The sequence below is a fragment of the Dasypus novemcinctus genome, chromosome 2 (assembly GCF_030445035.2).
Source record: "Dasypus novemcinctus isolate mDasNov1 chromosome 2, mDasNov1.1.hap2, whole genome shotgun sequence".
NCBI lineage: Eukaryota > Metazoa > Chordata > Mammalia > Cingulata > Dasypodidae > Dasypus > Dasypus novemcinctus.
The window spans coordinates 190,245,411-190,258,658 of NC_080674.1; the positions used below are offsets into that span (position 1 = coordinate 190,245,411).

General features: G+C 47.3%; 1 protein-coding gene and 1 long non-coding RNA gene across 4 annotated transcripts in view; one reads left to right on the plus strand and one right to left on the minus strand.

Annotated features, from left to right (window-relative positions):
* Positions 1-578: 578 nt before the first annotated feature.
* Positions 579-7,220, minus strand: LOC131274895 (uncharacterized). The gene is made up of 2 exons (XR_009182202.2): positions 7,094-7,220; positions 579-4,305 (listed from the first exon to the last, which is right to left on the minus strand). It is a non-coding gene; the product is annotated as an uncharacterized lncRNA (long non-coding RNA).
* A 57-nt stretch (positions 7,221-7,277) lies between these two features.
* RNF130 (ring finger protein 130) overlaps positions 7,278-13,248 on the plus strand; it is a 154,643-nt gene continuing 148,672 nt past the window's right edge. For 2 of the 3 annotated variants that reach the window (XM_004478142.3, XM_058283262.1), the window contains exon 1: positions 7,285-7,591. In XM_004478142.3, the coding sequence (XP_004478199.2) occupies positions 7,345-7,591 (247 nt within the window). In that variant the 5' untranslated portion in view covers positions 7,285-7,344. Of the gene's footprint in view, positions 7,592-13,248 lie in introns of all 3 variants that reach the window. The other variant, XM_058283257.1, reaches the window with a different exon arrangement.

The following is a 13,248-nucleotide window of genomic DNA, read 5'->3' on the forward strand; positions in this document are numbered from 1 at the left end:
CACACAGCTTCAAACCATCAACAAGTGCAGAGGATTGATAAGGTATAACCAATCAGAGAGCTTTATCCACTTGGTCACAGTGATTGGCTCAATGGCGAGCACATGACATGAGATGAACCAATGAGCTTCTGATTATGGAATGGAAAGTCCACTGGGAAAGAGAAGCATTCTCTCTCCTGCTGCCCTGCTGGGACTCTGAGAGAACAGAACTTGCCCCTGGAGCTTGTGGGGAGAGCTCACCCATAAGGGGACAGCCTACCTGAGAATGCAAGCCACACAGAGGGACAGGGGATATCCAACCTGAATCATATTTCATATCCTAGATTCAGTTGTGCCTGAATTTAAACCAACCCCTATGCTTGTTGTAAGTGATCCAGTAAAGTCACCTCCTGGTTGAGTTCGGTTTCTGATACTTATAACTAAAATGGCCCCAATTATTACATATCACTCTCTGTCCCTGCGCAGCCTGCTGTGGGGACCCTCCTTAGAGGTTCCCTGTGCACACCCCCCTCCCACCTTTTTCTCTAATTATATCAGGATTGCATTCAGAGATAAATAACAGAAAATCTGGCACACAGTGGTTTAAGCAAAGGAGGGGTTTATTTCCCCCCACACAACAGGAAATACAGAAGAATACAGAGAGTTAGAGCAGCTGCTCAGCAAAGTTATCAGGGATCCAGGCTCCTTCTCCCTTTCTTTCCCATCATCTTTAGTGCATGGCTTTCATCTTCATGACCCCTTGGAGGCAGAAGAAAGAAGATGTGGCAATCGCAGAACTTCCCTCCCCGTGCATCCATCAGAACTAGGTCATGGTGGTATGTGCCATGAAAGTGGAGATTTTTGACTGATTGTTCACTTATGTATTCCAAGTAGTAAGAACTGCCTCTCTATAAAAATATGCTGGATGGATGGATGGAAAGATGGATGAATGGATAGATGGATGAGTGGTTGGGTGACTGGGTTGATGGATAGATGGACTGACAGATGGATTGATGGATGGACAGATGGATAGATAAATGAATGGATGGATGAATGGATGGATACCCATACAGGAAAATGGAATTTTTATCTCCCACAGGCTGTACAGAAGAGTCAAACAAGGAAGAAGGGACAGGAATGGGCACTGAGTGACCCCCTCACGGCACTTGCCACCCTCCTGTCCACACTGACACGCAATCTCCTGGCATTGACCACAGACCTTCATCCTCTGCAGGGAGAATCTCCACATATGGGTGAAAGATGACCAATATATCTGAGCAGACCTGGATCCCTCCCTGAAACCTTCTCAGGAGAGTCTTACCCACAATGGGTATAGGCTTCACTGGGGGGATGTGTCCTTGACCTTTTTGTAACTTTTCCTGGGGCAAAAATGTTTGACAGGAATGACAACGAATGGTGACTCCAGCAAAGTATAATGGGCAGGTCCCCTTCTGTCTTTAGTAACATTAAACACCAAGCTGGCACAATTTCTGGAACATAGGAACATTGCCAGCCTCCATACCCCATATGTTGCAATAAAGTGAGATTTATCTTTAATAAAGGGGCACACAGCAAAGAGACCAAACTTTATATCTTTTTTCCTCCATGGGGTAGAGGTAGTATTATTAAATGTATGGGGAGAGTGAAGGGGGCTTCAGGTCTGTAAAGGAGAATTTGACTGAGGGTCACCTAGCACAGCCACCCCAAGTCCACCAGCCCCAAGCCCCCAGTCTCCCTATCCTTGTTTCCACCTGCCACAATCCAGCTTTTTCTAATAGATTCCTCACTGGTCCCTTGCTGGATCATCAGAAGATACCTTTTTTATGATTGTAAAAACAATACAAAATTTTGAAAATAGAAAAAAAGGGAAACTAAAAGAAGTCACTCTTTTTTTAATTTGAACTCTATTTCAAATTAAAAATATATAAAATAACAAACAAAAGTCAGTTTAACTTTTAAAATTTCTATCCAGGAACTTTTGTCCCATTTAATTCTAAAAATAAACTTTCTCTACTATTCAGAAAGGTACATAAATAAGCACAGATTGGTTAAATTACATGACCAAGGTCTCCTTGTTAATAAAGAAAATGAAGGAAAAAAAATGATTGATCATTTTTATTTCTCAAAAAATTAAATCCCATATGCTTTTTATACCTTTAGTATTGATGTAGTGTCTTCTTTGCCTTTGCTACAAAAATATTGCAATATTACTGCTAACTATAGTCTATAAGTTAGATTCGTTGTATTTTTCTCATGTATCACCATATTCTTAACACCTTGTAATGGAACATTCTTGTATTTATTTTATAAAAAGTCACTTGTAATCCTCCCAAGTAAACCCAACTATTTTCATTTTGATAGTTTCCTTCCAGTCTTTGTTCACACATGTGCACTTATCCTACCTAATGGTAACCAGAGATCTATTTTTGTGTTCTGTTTTGCACTCAACATTATATCAGAAGCATTCTTCATGCTGCTACAGCTTGTTCCATGTATTAATAGCCTCATAAGCATCCTCAAATTTCTTGCACCATAATTTGCTTAATAAATGAATTTATTTCCAATAAACATTCTTATGCACTTTTTTCTCCCTTTGCTTTGGATGTTGGATTAAAAGCCACATGGACACCGGGGTTGGCTCTGGGCTGGAAGCTCCTGCTGTCCTTCCGCCTGAGTCCCTGAGGCTGCCAGCCACAGAAAAGCTGCTGGGGCTCAGAGCCTCTGCTGTCAGACTCCTCACTCCACAGACTCCACAGATGACCTGGAAGGGGCATGGTCTCCTGGTAGGATAACATGTCTAAAGAGAGAGACTTGGAACTACTTCCACCTCCACTTCTGGGAGAAACCAGCCAGCGGCTTACCTGGCAGGAGGTGGGTTTAAGTCGTCTGCTTGGGTTTCCCCTGCAGCAGACAGCAGCTGCCCTTGCCTGCCTGGAACCCTTGGAGCTATGTTGGCCTTGGAGGCAGATTATTCTTCTCCACACAATAGTCTCTCCTCAAGGCTGACATGAAGTTGCTTTGCCCTTCTATGGCCAAGGTATGGGCACCTGAGTCCAGGTATAGACACCTGAGCCCAGGTAGATCAGGTGCTGTCTTCCTGGAGAGAGGCGGCACTGACTTCGTTCACCAGCAGTGCCCCAAGAAAGCCAGTCTCTTGGTTCCAGCTGCCCAGATCCCCTGGGCCACCAGGGAGCTGTCCTTTCATGCCTCCAACCAGGTGAGCTGCACTGAAATCTTCCCAGAGAGTCTCTTCCTGTACAGGGTGGACCAAGGCCACCTCTGCTGCCTGTAGGCAGAGGGTTCTCAGGGGTACACCCAGGCCCTCCTGGCCTGGGGTACACTGCAGGCTGCAGGGACGGCCACTCCATGCCAACGGGAGGGCCATCTGTCAGGCAGAGGGTGGCTGGCCCCGGGCCTGCCTCGGCCTCGCTGGCCTCTCGTCTCCTTCCGCTCAGCTCTTTCTGTCTCAGCCATTCATCATTCTGACCAAGCCAATCTTGACAAAGATGAGGTGATGCCTTCGATCCCAGCCAAAGGCCACCCCCGCGCCTGTGCCTGCTCAGCGTCCCTGGGAGGGTTGGGCCTCAGGGCCCCAGCCGGATTCCTGGACGGAGCTTGGCTGCCAGTCTCAGGTTTCCCAGGCTTGGCCAAGGAGAAGGAAATCCAGGTTCCTCTGAATCCCCCAGTCCAACGTCAGCTGAGGTGGTGAAATGAGCGAGGGTCCTGGAAACAGCCAGAAGTGCATTCCCATGCCAGCACACCCCTCCCGTATTAGCTGGGCAAATGCCCTTTCTCTAAGCGTCAGTTTCCTCATGTGCAAAATGGGCAGGATAGTCCCACTGCCTGCCGGTCTCCTTGGGAGAACTGAACTCTAGTCCTGGAATATGACAGTCTCTAAATCCGAGCCGTTTTTCCTGCCAGGCTCTTCCGCCGGCAAGCCTTGTCAGGGTTAACCGCGCCCCCTCACCTCCCCTTCTCCCCCCATCCCTAGCCAGCTAAGGCCCAACAAGGCATGTGCCGCACCCCCCCACTCCATCCTTATATCCCCATTTTTTTGAGCTTCCTGGTTTATTTTTTTAAATGAGGAAATGCCAAAACAAGGTTATAGTCATTGTGCTATAATTTAAATGTTTACACACACACACACACAAAACGAGACTCCAACAGATGTACATTACAGACAAGATGAGTACAGAGCCCAGTGCATTTCAGGGTGAACTCCGCGCTGCAGTGCTGGCGTGGGACTCCAGCCTATAGGTGCACGACCATCATCTACATTTTTTTCAATCTGCTGGAGTGGGGCTGCACCCTCAGATATCTGCAATGCTAGAAAAAAGAAGACATAACCAGGTTTCTTGTGGAACCTTCATCAAATCCCAACCAAAGAAAACATTTTAGATGTCTGGGGACATTTGAATGGGGGGGCATGAGATGATTTTAGGGAATCCCTGTACATTATCTTGATCGTGATAATATAGGAGAATGCTTTCCTCTTATGCAGCCCCAGGCATCATGAAATGGTTCTGGAAAAAAATAATTTTAAATAAAAATGATAGCTACTGTTGCACCTAGGGGGTAGGTGCTTCACGGTACTGTTTTTTCCATTGTGCTGTAAACTCGAAAGTTTCCATTAAGAGAAATAAAAAGTTTTAGATTGCCGGTACAAATATATTCTACATCTTTCTAAATACAGTGCTTTGATGCTGCGCTCTGGTGGCCATGGGGTGCTCCATCCCTGGACATGTAGGAGTCTGGATGGCCTGAGCTTCCATCTGCTCACGACGGCCCACCCTGGGCAATGCCAGGGGAAGGGCAGTAAGGCAGGTCCCCACAGGCAGGGACTGAGACCATTCCTTGGCCCTGCCCCTCCGGTCACAAGCTGCAGGGAAATGGGGGTGACTGCAGGAGCTACACCTTCCAGGCACACATGGTCTGGTTTACATCTAGTAGAGCCGGAGAGGGAGATGCCATTATCTTCACCTCACAGACGGAAATGGACCCGAAAGGGGACAGAGACTTGAAGACCTCCCATGCGACCAAGCTGGGATCTGAAGCGCTCTCTGGGAAAGAAAGAGGGAAGTAAGAAGGAGAGAGGGAGGGAGGAAGGAAGGGGGGAGGGAGGAGGGAAGGAGGAAGCAAGGAAGGAAGGAAAGAAGAAAAAAAAAAAAAAGAATCTCACAGATATAATAGGAGAAAGAAACCAGACACCAAAGAGTATATATCATGTGGCAGAGTCAGAGAAACGGCCCCCCAGAAGAGAGAGGCACGTTGTGGCTACACCCCAACGGCCTTCATAAGATCTGCCATATCCAAGTACCACCTGTGTTTTTCTTTCCTTAATACTTTTAACAGAGTCACCTTTCTTTTTTTTTTTTTTGGTACAAAAATAAATGTTTTAAAAGTTTATATCACTTCTATAAATGGAAAACCTCTTGCCCTAAAGAAAATGAAATAAAGACAAGAAAACCTCCCAATGCCGCAGTGGTGTTAACATCTACCAGGCCGCTTGGAGCCTGCTGAAGGAGATGTACCCAGGCTTCCTCTCATTTTGCTTAAAAGGGAGATTGGCAAACACTGGAGAAGGGCTAAAGAGATGCTCTGGAATCAAAAGTGACTTTCTACTGAACAAATTCAGTAGAGAGCTTTAAAGGGTGCCACCTGCTCCCCACCTGTTTAGCAGGAGGGTGTCTGTGGGCCTCGATAATTTCTCACGTCGGGGGGACACAAGTACCCTACACTTAGAGACCCTCTGAGGGCCAGGGAGTATGGAGGCATGAGTGCCTCTCGGCTGGAGCCAGGCCAGGGTATGGCGAGTGAGTGAAGCCGAGGCTGAAGATCTCCACTGGGGAAGAGCCCCACGCAGGCCCTGCAAGGGGCCCCGGGCTGATGGGGTAGAGAATCCCAGGGTCTTGGGTTCCTGGGACATGGCATACAAGTGGGGCCCTGGACGGGCTTTCTCCCTTGGTCCCCAGAGCTCCGTGCCCTGTGAGGAGGGGCCAGGCCAGAGGCGGACCAGAGCAGAGCCCTCTTAGGAGCTGGGCGCAGGTGGGGCCCAGTTGCTCTGTCTGGACTCGCTGGGGACAGGTAAATGAGTAAGAACCAGTTTCAACAGGCAAGAACATGGTCTAGAGGGAAGGGAATGGAAGGAAAAATTGTGAAGGATCTTGCAAAAGAGGCGCCCCTGGACTTCTGATGTTTTCATCTGAATTGCATCCATCCCCTTTTCTGGAAGCGATCTCTGTCCCCGATGCTTGGTCCATTTACCTGGGCACGCTGACTCCATCCCTTCCCCACTCTAGGAGGCAGGAGACCCAGGACTGGCGGATTAGAAGCAGCCATCCTTCCTCCCCCATCTTCCCACAATTTTGGGTACACAGCTCAACATTCTCTAAGCTCCTGAATCCACCCACACCTGAAGCCAGAGCTGTCCTTTAGTTCATGTTTTTGGCAGTGCAGAGTTAAAACCGACAGGGAGCTGCCGGCGGGGTTGGGGGATGTTTCACCACCAACTTTTCCTTGTCCAAAGATCCCTGGAGATTTTCATCTATCCTGTAAAGGTTCTTCCCAAGTACTCAGTGGCTCTGCAGTTCCCAGCCTCGTGGGCCCTCCACGCTCATATCTATGGAGAGCGAGACTGCCCCACCGTCAGGTCAATGACATGACTTGCGGGTGACCAGGTGAAATGTTCAAGTTCACGGTCATTAAAAAAATAATAATTTAAAAGTTTTTAGTGTTTGTTTCCTTTCACACCCTGGTCTCAAACATTTTGATCGGCCATTGGAAATCTCCTGGACTCCAAGCCCTGTACTTGACACTCCTGAGGGATAAAACCGACCCTGCGCCGGGCGAGCGGGTTGACCAGTCCTCCTCCGGCCCTCGTGCGAGCCGGCGGGAGCAGCAGGTATTCGTGCGCATGCGCGTGGAGGCGGGGCTACGCCTCAGGCCTACGCGTTGCCATTCGGCCGGCAGGGGGCGGGGCGGAGGTGGCGAGAGCGCGCTAGAGGCGGCTGCCGAGGCCGCGGGAGTGCGGGCTCCGCGGAGGCTCTTTCGGGGGGCACGTCCCCTTGGGGCCACTCTCCCCGCCTTCCGTTTCCCCCACCACGGCAGTGCATACCTGGGGGATGATGGAGAGCGGCCGCCCCCGCATCCCTCGAGGGGCTCCGAGGAGTCGCCCGCGCGCCGCCTGACCCAGGCCCATGGGCGCGTCCCCGCGAGCGGGCCGTGGACGCGCGGAGGAGGGTCGTCCGCGTGCTCGGCCCCGCGCAGCCCGCGCGCGCGCGCCCGTCGCCGCCCGGGCCGCGCCCGCCCCGCCTCTCGGCGTCGGCCCCGGAGCCCGGTCCGCGGTCGGCGGCGGCCGGAGGGACCATGAGCCGCGCGGCGCGGGCGGGCCCGGCCCGGCTCGCCGCGCTCGCGCTGCTGACCTGCGGCCTGTGGCCGGCGCGGGCGGACAACACGAGCCAGGAGTACTACACGGCGCTCATCAACGTGACGGTGCAGGAGCCCGGCCGCGGCGCCCCGCTCACGTTCCGCATCGACCGCGGGCGCTACGGGCTCGACTCGCCCAAGGCCGAGGTCCGCGGCCAGGTGCTGGCGCCGCTGCCCATCCACGGAGGTGAGCGCCGGGCCGGGCGCGGCGGCGGGGCCGGGGGCGGCCGGGGGCGGCCGGGGGCGGCCGGGGGGCCCCGCGCTCGGCCGGAGCCGGGGGGGGGGGGGGGGGGGGCGCCGGACGCGGGTCTCTCGCCGCTGCCCACGCCGGGCTCGCCCGCTGCGCTCGGCCGGCGGCCCTCGGGGTCGAGGTTCTCCTGCGCGGGGAGCCCGGCCCGCTCCCGGGAGGGAGATAAGGCTCGGGAAGCCTTACTGGTTTTATTCTTTTTTTTTTTTTTTCGAAAGACTCCGAACATTGTTTTTCTGGTTTAGGTCGCTTGTTTACAGCGGGGCATTGAACTGCGAGTTGGCAGGGGCAGCTCAGACAAAGGAGGTGGTGGGAAAGCGCAGGAACTCCTTCCTGGTGGGAGAGAGCCTCACCCGTTATTTGGAAATGTTCCCGAAATCCCGGACTTCCCGCTGCCCTGGATCTCGGAGAATGAGGCCCCTTTCCTAACGTCGAAACGTGCCGGTTTTTCTTAAGTGGCAAGTGGGAGGAGGGTGCTGGGGACGCGGGCATCTCCTCTTCCCTGTTGCTTTCGGCTGGTGTGCCTCCAGGACTTTTCTGTCATTTGGCTCCCGCACATCGCACGGTCTGAAGAATCCGGTACCATTTGGAACGGGTAGCCAAGTCTTCAGGTCAGGGGTGCCGACCCCAGGGGAAATTAGGTAAATTTGTCCAAAATCCTCCTGATGTGTCCCTATAAACATCGTCTGGGCGGTGAATTTTTTTTTAACATTAAATATATATTTGGGTACATGGCTGATCACGTTTTAAAGGAAACTCTTCACATTGCCAAGTGGGAATTTTTCTGTTTGGTGACACACTAAACTTTTTTTGGGGGGCGGGAAATATCTGCTCTCTGTTCCACCCCCTCTATCACCCTGAGAATGCTGAGAGGGTTTTTTTCTTCTTCTTTTCCTTTCAACCTGCTGTTCACGTTAAGACGACCCAAACTAGGCAGTCTAAATAAGGCAGGGCGTTTGTTTCTAACGGGAAAATATTCAGACCCCGTGCCCCGCGGAGCTCTGTATTTGTATGCCAAAGTGGTAAGCTGTTTTATTCTTTGAGACTGTCAGGCTGGGGGAAAAAGAATTGCCTAAGGCTTTCCACTGTAGCCTGACCCTGGCTGAGAGCCACCTTTTGAAAGTACATTTTTTACACTAAGAATGAGGGGCTTCGGGTGCATTTCTCATCTCCACTTTGTTAAAAAAAAAAATGGCAGAGTCCCAGCTTCTGTCTTGCGTTGGTTCGGTAAATATTTGCGTGCGTGCTCGGTGCCAGTCACTGTAGTTGGGACCAGTAGGGTTGCCAGAACTGTGGCACGAACAATGGTAGCCTCTTTTCTGGTGCCGAGACCCGTGAGAGTCACGTGGGAAGGGGAGGAAGAGGAAGAGAGAGGCAAGCTGTTGTGGAGCAAGAGCTGGCCCTCCGCAGTGTTTTGAAATCTGTGGTTTCTCTTTTGTGCGTGGTACCCTCAGCACCCCAAATCCACAGCCCCCACTTTAGAGAGTCTTGCCTCCAAAATATTTCAGGGATTGAAACTCCTTGTTGCCTGCCTGTCACCCTCAAACAAAAGCCCCAACTTTTGGGGGAGAGCTTGTTCAGGTTTTCCACCAGGAGGATATTGGGAACTCAGGTGCCCTGATGTAAAGGAGGTTAATCCTGTTCCCTTCTCGTTGAGTAAGTAGCAGTGTAGGATTAAAGGGTCTGAGTCAGATCTCCGCTGCACATATACCATGTGGCACTGGGAAAGTAATTTGGCTGCTTGGCCACAGATTCCGCATCCGGAAAATGCAGTGATGCCCTGGCTGTTAAGAGATGTAAATAATTCCTGCATCTTGAAAGAGAAGACTTGTTAACCTGCCTGAGTCTTCTGTGTTGATGGGATGTTAGACACCGCAACAAAATGAACAAATGTGGCCGAAGACTGAGTTCAGGATCCTTTTCCCTGAGTATCTCTCTTCCTTTCCTTGAGAGGGGCCCATTTTGTACCTGTTCGGCATGAGACTGCTCTGGATTTTCTCAGGGTGTTGGTGATGGGAGTCTACAAGTGGTGTGTGTCTGGCCTTGTGCTAAGGTGTGGTCAAGCATCTGCTCATTGATTCCAGCCAATACTGTTGGAAATTCAACTGTACCAAGCACCATTCAAGACACCAGGGGGAGGCGAGAGTCAGTAGCAGCTACCAAAACACATAAAAATATTAAAATAAAAGAAATACATTCTAGTGTGCATGGGGGGAGGGGTAATCTCTCCCAGGCAGTTCCTACCTCTAAATTAAATCTGTGGGCATATATGAAATCCAAGACATTCTGCTTTTGCAGCAGGTACATAGAAATGTATTTTTAAAACAAGAATGGTGGGAGAGACCTGCTAAAATTGTTCATGTTTAAGAAAATGGTTTAAAAATTGAAGTAGTGTTTGGGTGTTTTACAGTATGGTATGCTTTATTATAGTGAGATTCAGAAAATATTGTTTCCAGTTGTGACCTTCATACTCTTATAATTTTGAATCAAAAAGAATTCTTCGTTTATTGAGGGTTTACTGCATGTTGACACTAAACTCAGTGATGTACAAGTTACCAAAAAAAAGTTAAGAGACAGAATTCCTGACTTTAAAAAAAACCTGTGTTTAGTAGATTTGAAATGAATGAAAACTCATTTAAGAGCCAGTGTTTGGTAGAAATGAACATAAAGACAAAAGAAATTTCTAGTTTTCCTAGAGCTTAACATGGTGGCCTATTTTAAATCTCTGGCTTGGGTTATGAACTTAAAACCTTTCTTGTTTTTTTGCAGTGCTGCTATCAGTTAGGTATGTATTAATTACAAAATTAGACATATGTATATATGAATTATTGAGGAAGGTTTACTTATTGTATGTATTTTTAAAATATGACAATATTTTCCTTAAGTGCTGTGGTATTTAAAAAGTACATTTTAAAACTTGTGAACACTTTTTTAGAGTATACTTTATAAAGTGTAGATAATTATACTTCATAAACAAATATTGCACTTTGAAAATATATTCTTTGTCATTAGATACGATGCAGTTGGTGAATGGAGGTTCATTTGTGACTAATAAATTTCATATTTTAACTGATAAAGAATTCGTTTTTAGAAATGGGGTGTGAATGAGCGTGGCTTCTATTTATGCACAGCTCACAATTGCTGTCTTGTTACTAGCTTAAATTGTATGTTTAGAACTACAAACAGTATTTAATATCATTGCAGCTCACACTGGTTCGTGTTTGCTGTGGAGCACGCACTGTAAATGTGCTTTATGTGTGTTCACACTAACTTTTTGTCTGAGCCTGGAGAGGGGAGTGTTGGGAGAGGAGAAAGCCCGGTGTTGATGCAGTTGTGTATGCACATGTGCCGGTGGGAAGTATTTGCATTTTTTTGTGTGTGTTGCACACTTTTTCCAGATTGGCTGTTACAACCTTAGAGAACAATTTTTCCAAAAGATAAGCTTTTTTTTCCCAACCTTGCTAACTTGTACGGATGCAGTGAAATCCAAAAATAAATAAATAAATAGATGAACTTAAGATTTTATGTTTTTTAAAAGAGTGATCCTATTGGAAGAATCTGTTAAACCTGAAATTGGTTTTTAACATTCTGATAGTGAAGAAAATTGGTATGCTGAAAGCAGGACCTTGGATGAAAGAGCTCATGTAATGTAGAATTAATAATGGCAAAGGCAGCTAGAGATTTAAAAATTTTCAGGGAAGAAGTAGATAGGCTCTTGGGAAAGACTCTGAAAAGAAAGAATTCAGAAGAATCTGTAGGCGCTAAAAACCAAATTTTGATGAAATGTAAATGATATGAAGATAAAGGAGATAAAAAGTGGTAATGGTGGGGTGATGAATGGGAATCCTGTGTGGCATGCATGAGTCTTTAAAAATTCAAAATTAAAAAACTATATGTGATAAATTCTATTTTTTTGAACTTTATGGTTTACATAAATGTTTTCACGTGCCATTATTTTTTCTTCAGTTCAGGACCATTTCCATTAGCCATATAAATATTCCTATGGTTAATAAAAAGCACTCAGTCCCCCACCCGAATCCTCATCCTGCTATACCACTCCAGTCCTCTGGTTTCTCTTTATGGCAAAGCTTCTCAAAGGTGTTGTCTGTCCTTGCTGCCTCCAGTCCCCCCCCCACCACCGCCACCACCTCTGCTGCTGTTCTTCACATGGTGAAGGTCTTGTGTCATTGATATTGATGAAGATGTGGCCTATTTAACCAACAAATTGAAAGAGAGAGTTGGGACTCCTGAGATCTCACTCTGTGTCAATGATAGGCTGAAACTAAGTGAAAAAAATAATGCGACATTGAGGAATGAATATAGAGTCCTCAGTGTGGATTAGACAATCTCCTGCCTAGGTGCAGCCCAAGGAAGATAAGGCTTAGCCACATGACGCATAACAAAGCCTGTGAGTTCTCACTGGCTCTTCCCAGCCTGGTTCTGCATTGGGTTTGGGCAGCCGGAACTGGGACGACAGTGGCCCCATTTCATATAGGCCACCCACACCTTTAGTTTATGTTCAGTTCTGAATCTGAATTTTAAGAGCTGAACAAACTGAGCATCGTTTTGTCAGGGTTGTTATGAAAGAGATTTCTTCATTTGAAGGAAGAGTAGACTAGCTGCATCTAAGCTCCCTCCCACCTTGACCAAAGTATAATTGTAAAGGAAAAAGACACAACTTTTTAAACAAATCTGCCATTGAAGTGTTCTTTCCAAAGGAGTCATGTTGCATGTGTGCGTATAGTATACGTGTATATATTTATTTATGTAGATCTATGTTTATATATATATATATCTATAATGTGCAGCGATAAAAATATTGAACATTTTTAGAATCTGTTTTGCGAGATTATCTTTTTGAACAGTTTAAATAATATCAACAATATATCAACTCTTTGTCTAGTCTATGTAAAATAAGGTGGCTGCCTAAGCCATGCAATGAGAGTTTTGTTTTAAAAAGGGGGGAAGAGAGAAACTATAAAGGACGTATTTTCTTATATGCTTGTGAACACTTTCTTTCCATAATCTCAAAGAGAAGTTCAGTAGTGTTTGGGGCAATGTCCACATCTGTTGGGTAAATGAATCAATAGTCTTCCAGGGCTTGTTCTTTTTAAAGTATAGCAGTCTTGCCTTATTTACGAAGTGAAATTATGAAGTTTTCTTTCAAGATCACCAGCATTTGTTTGTTCTTCTAGAATATTTCATGCACTAGGCATTCATTATTTTCCATTATTTGTAACAGTGTAGTTTTTACTTTTTACTCTTGGAGTGCATTTTGAGTAAAACAAGAGGAACCCTTCAAAAGTCAAGCCAAATGAAATAAATAAGAAAGTACTTAGTAAGCAGCTACCCTGTGCTTTGTATTATGCTCATGCTGTGGTGCATGCTAAAGACATGGTATCCCAAATTGCCCTGAGACCTTGTTCGTCTTGTCTAAATCACACCACCAGAATATGCCATTCTAAGAGATGGCACAGGTTGTTTCTTCAACTTACAGATGGGTTTTGTTCTCAAGCAGGGATCCACAAACTATAACCTGGGGGCTGGCAACCTGTTACTGCCAGCAAAGCTTTATTGGAACATAGCTGTGTCCGTTG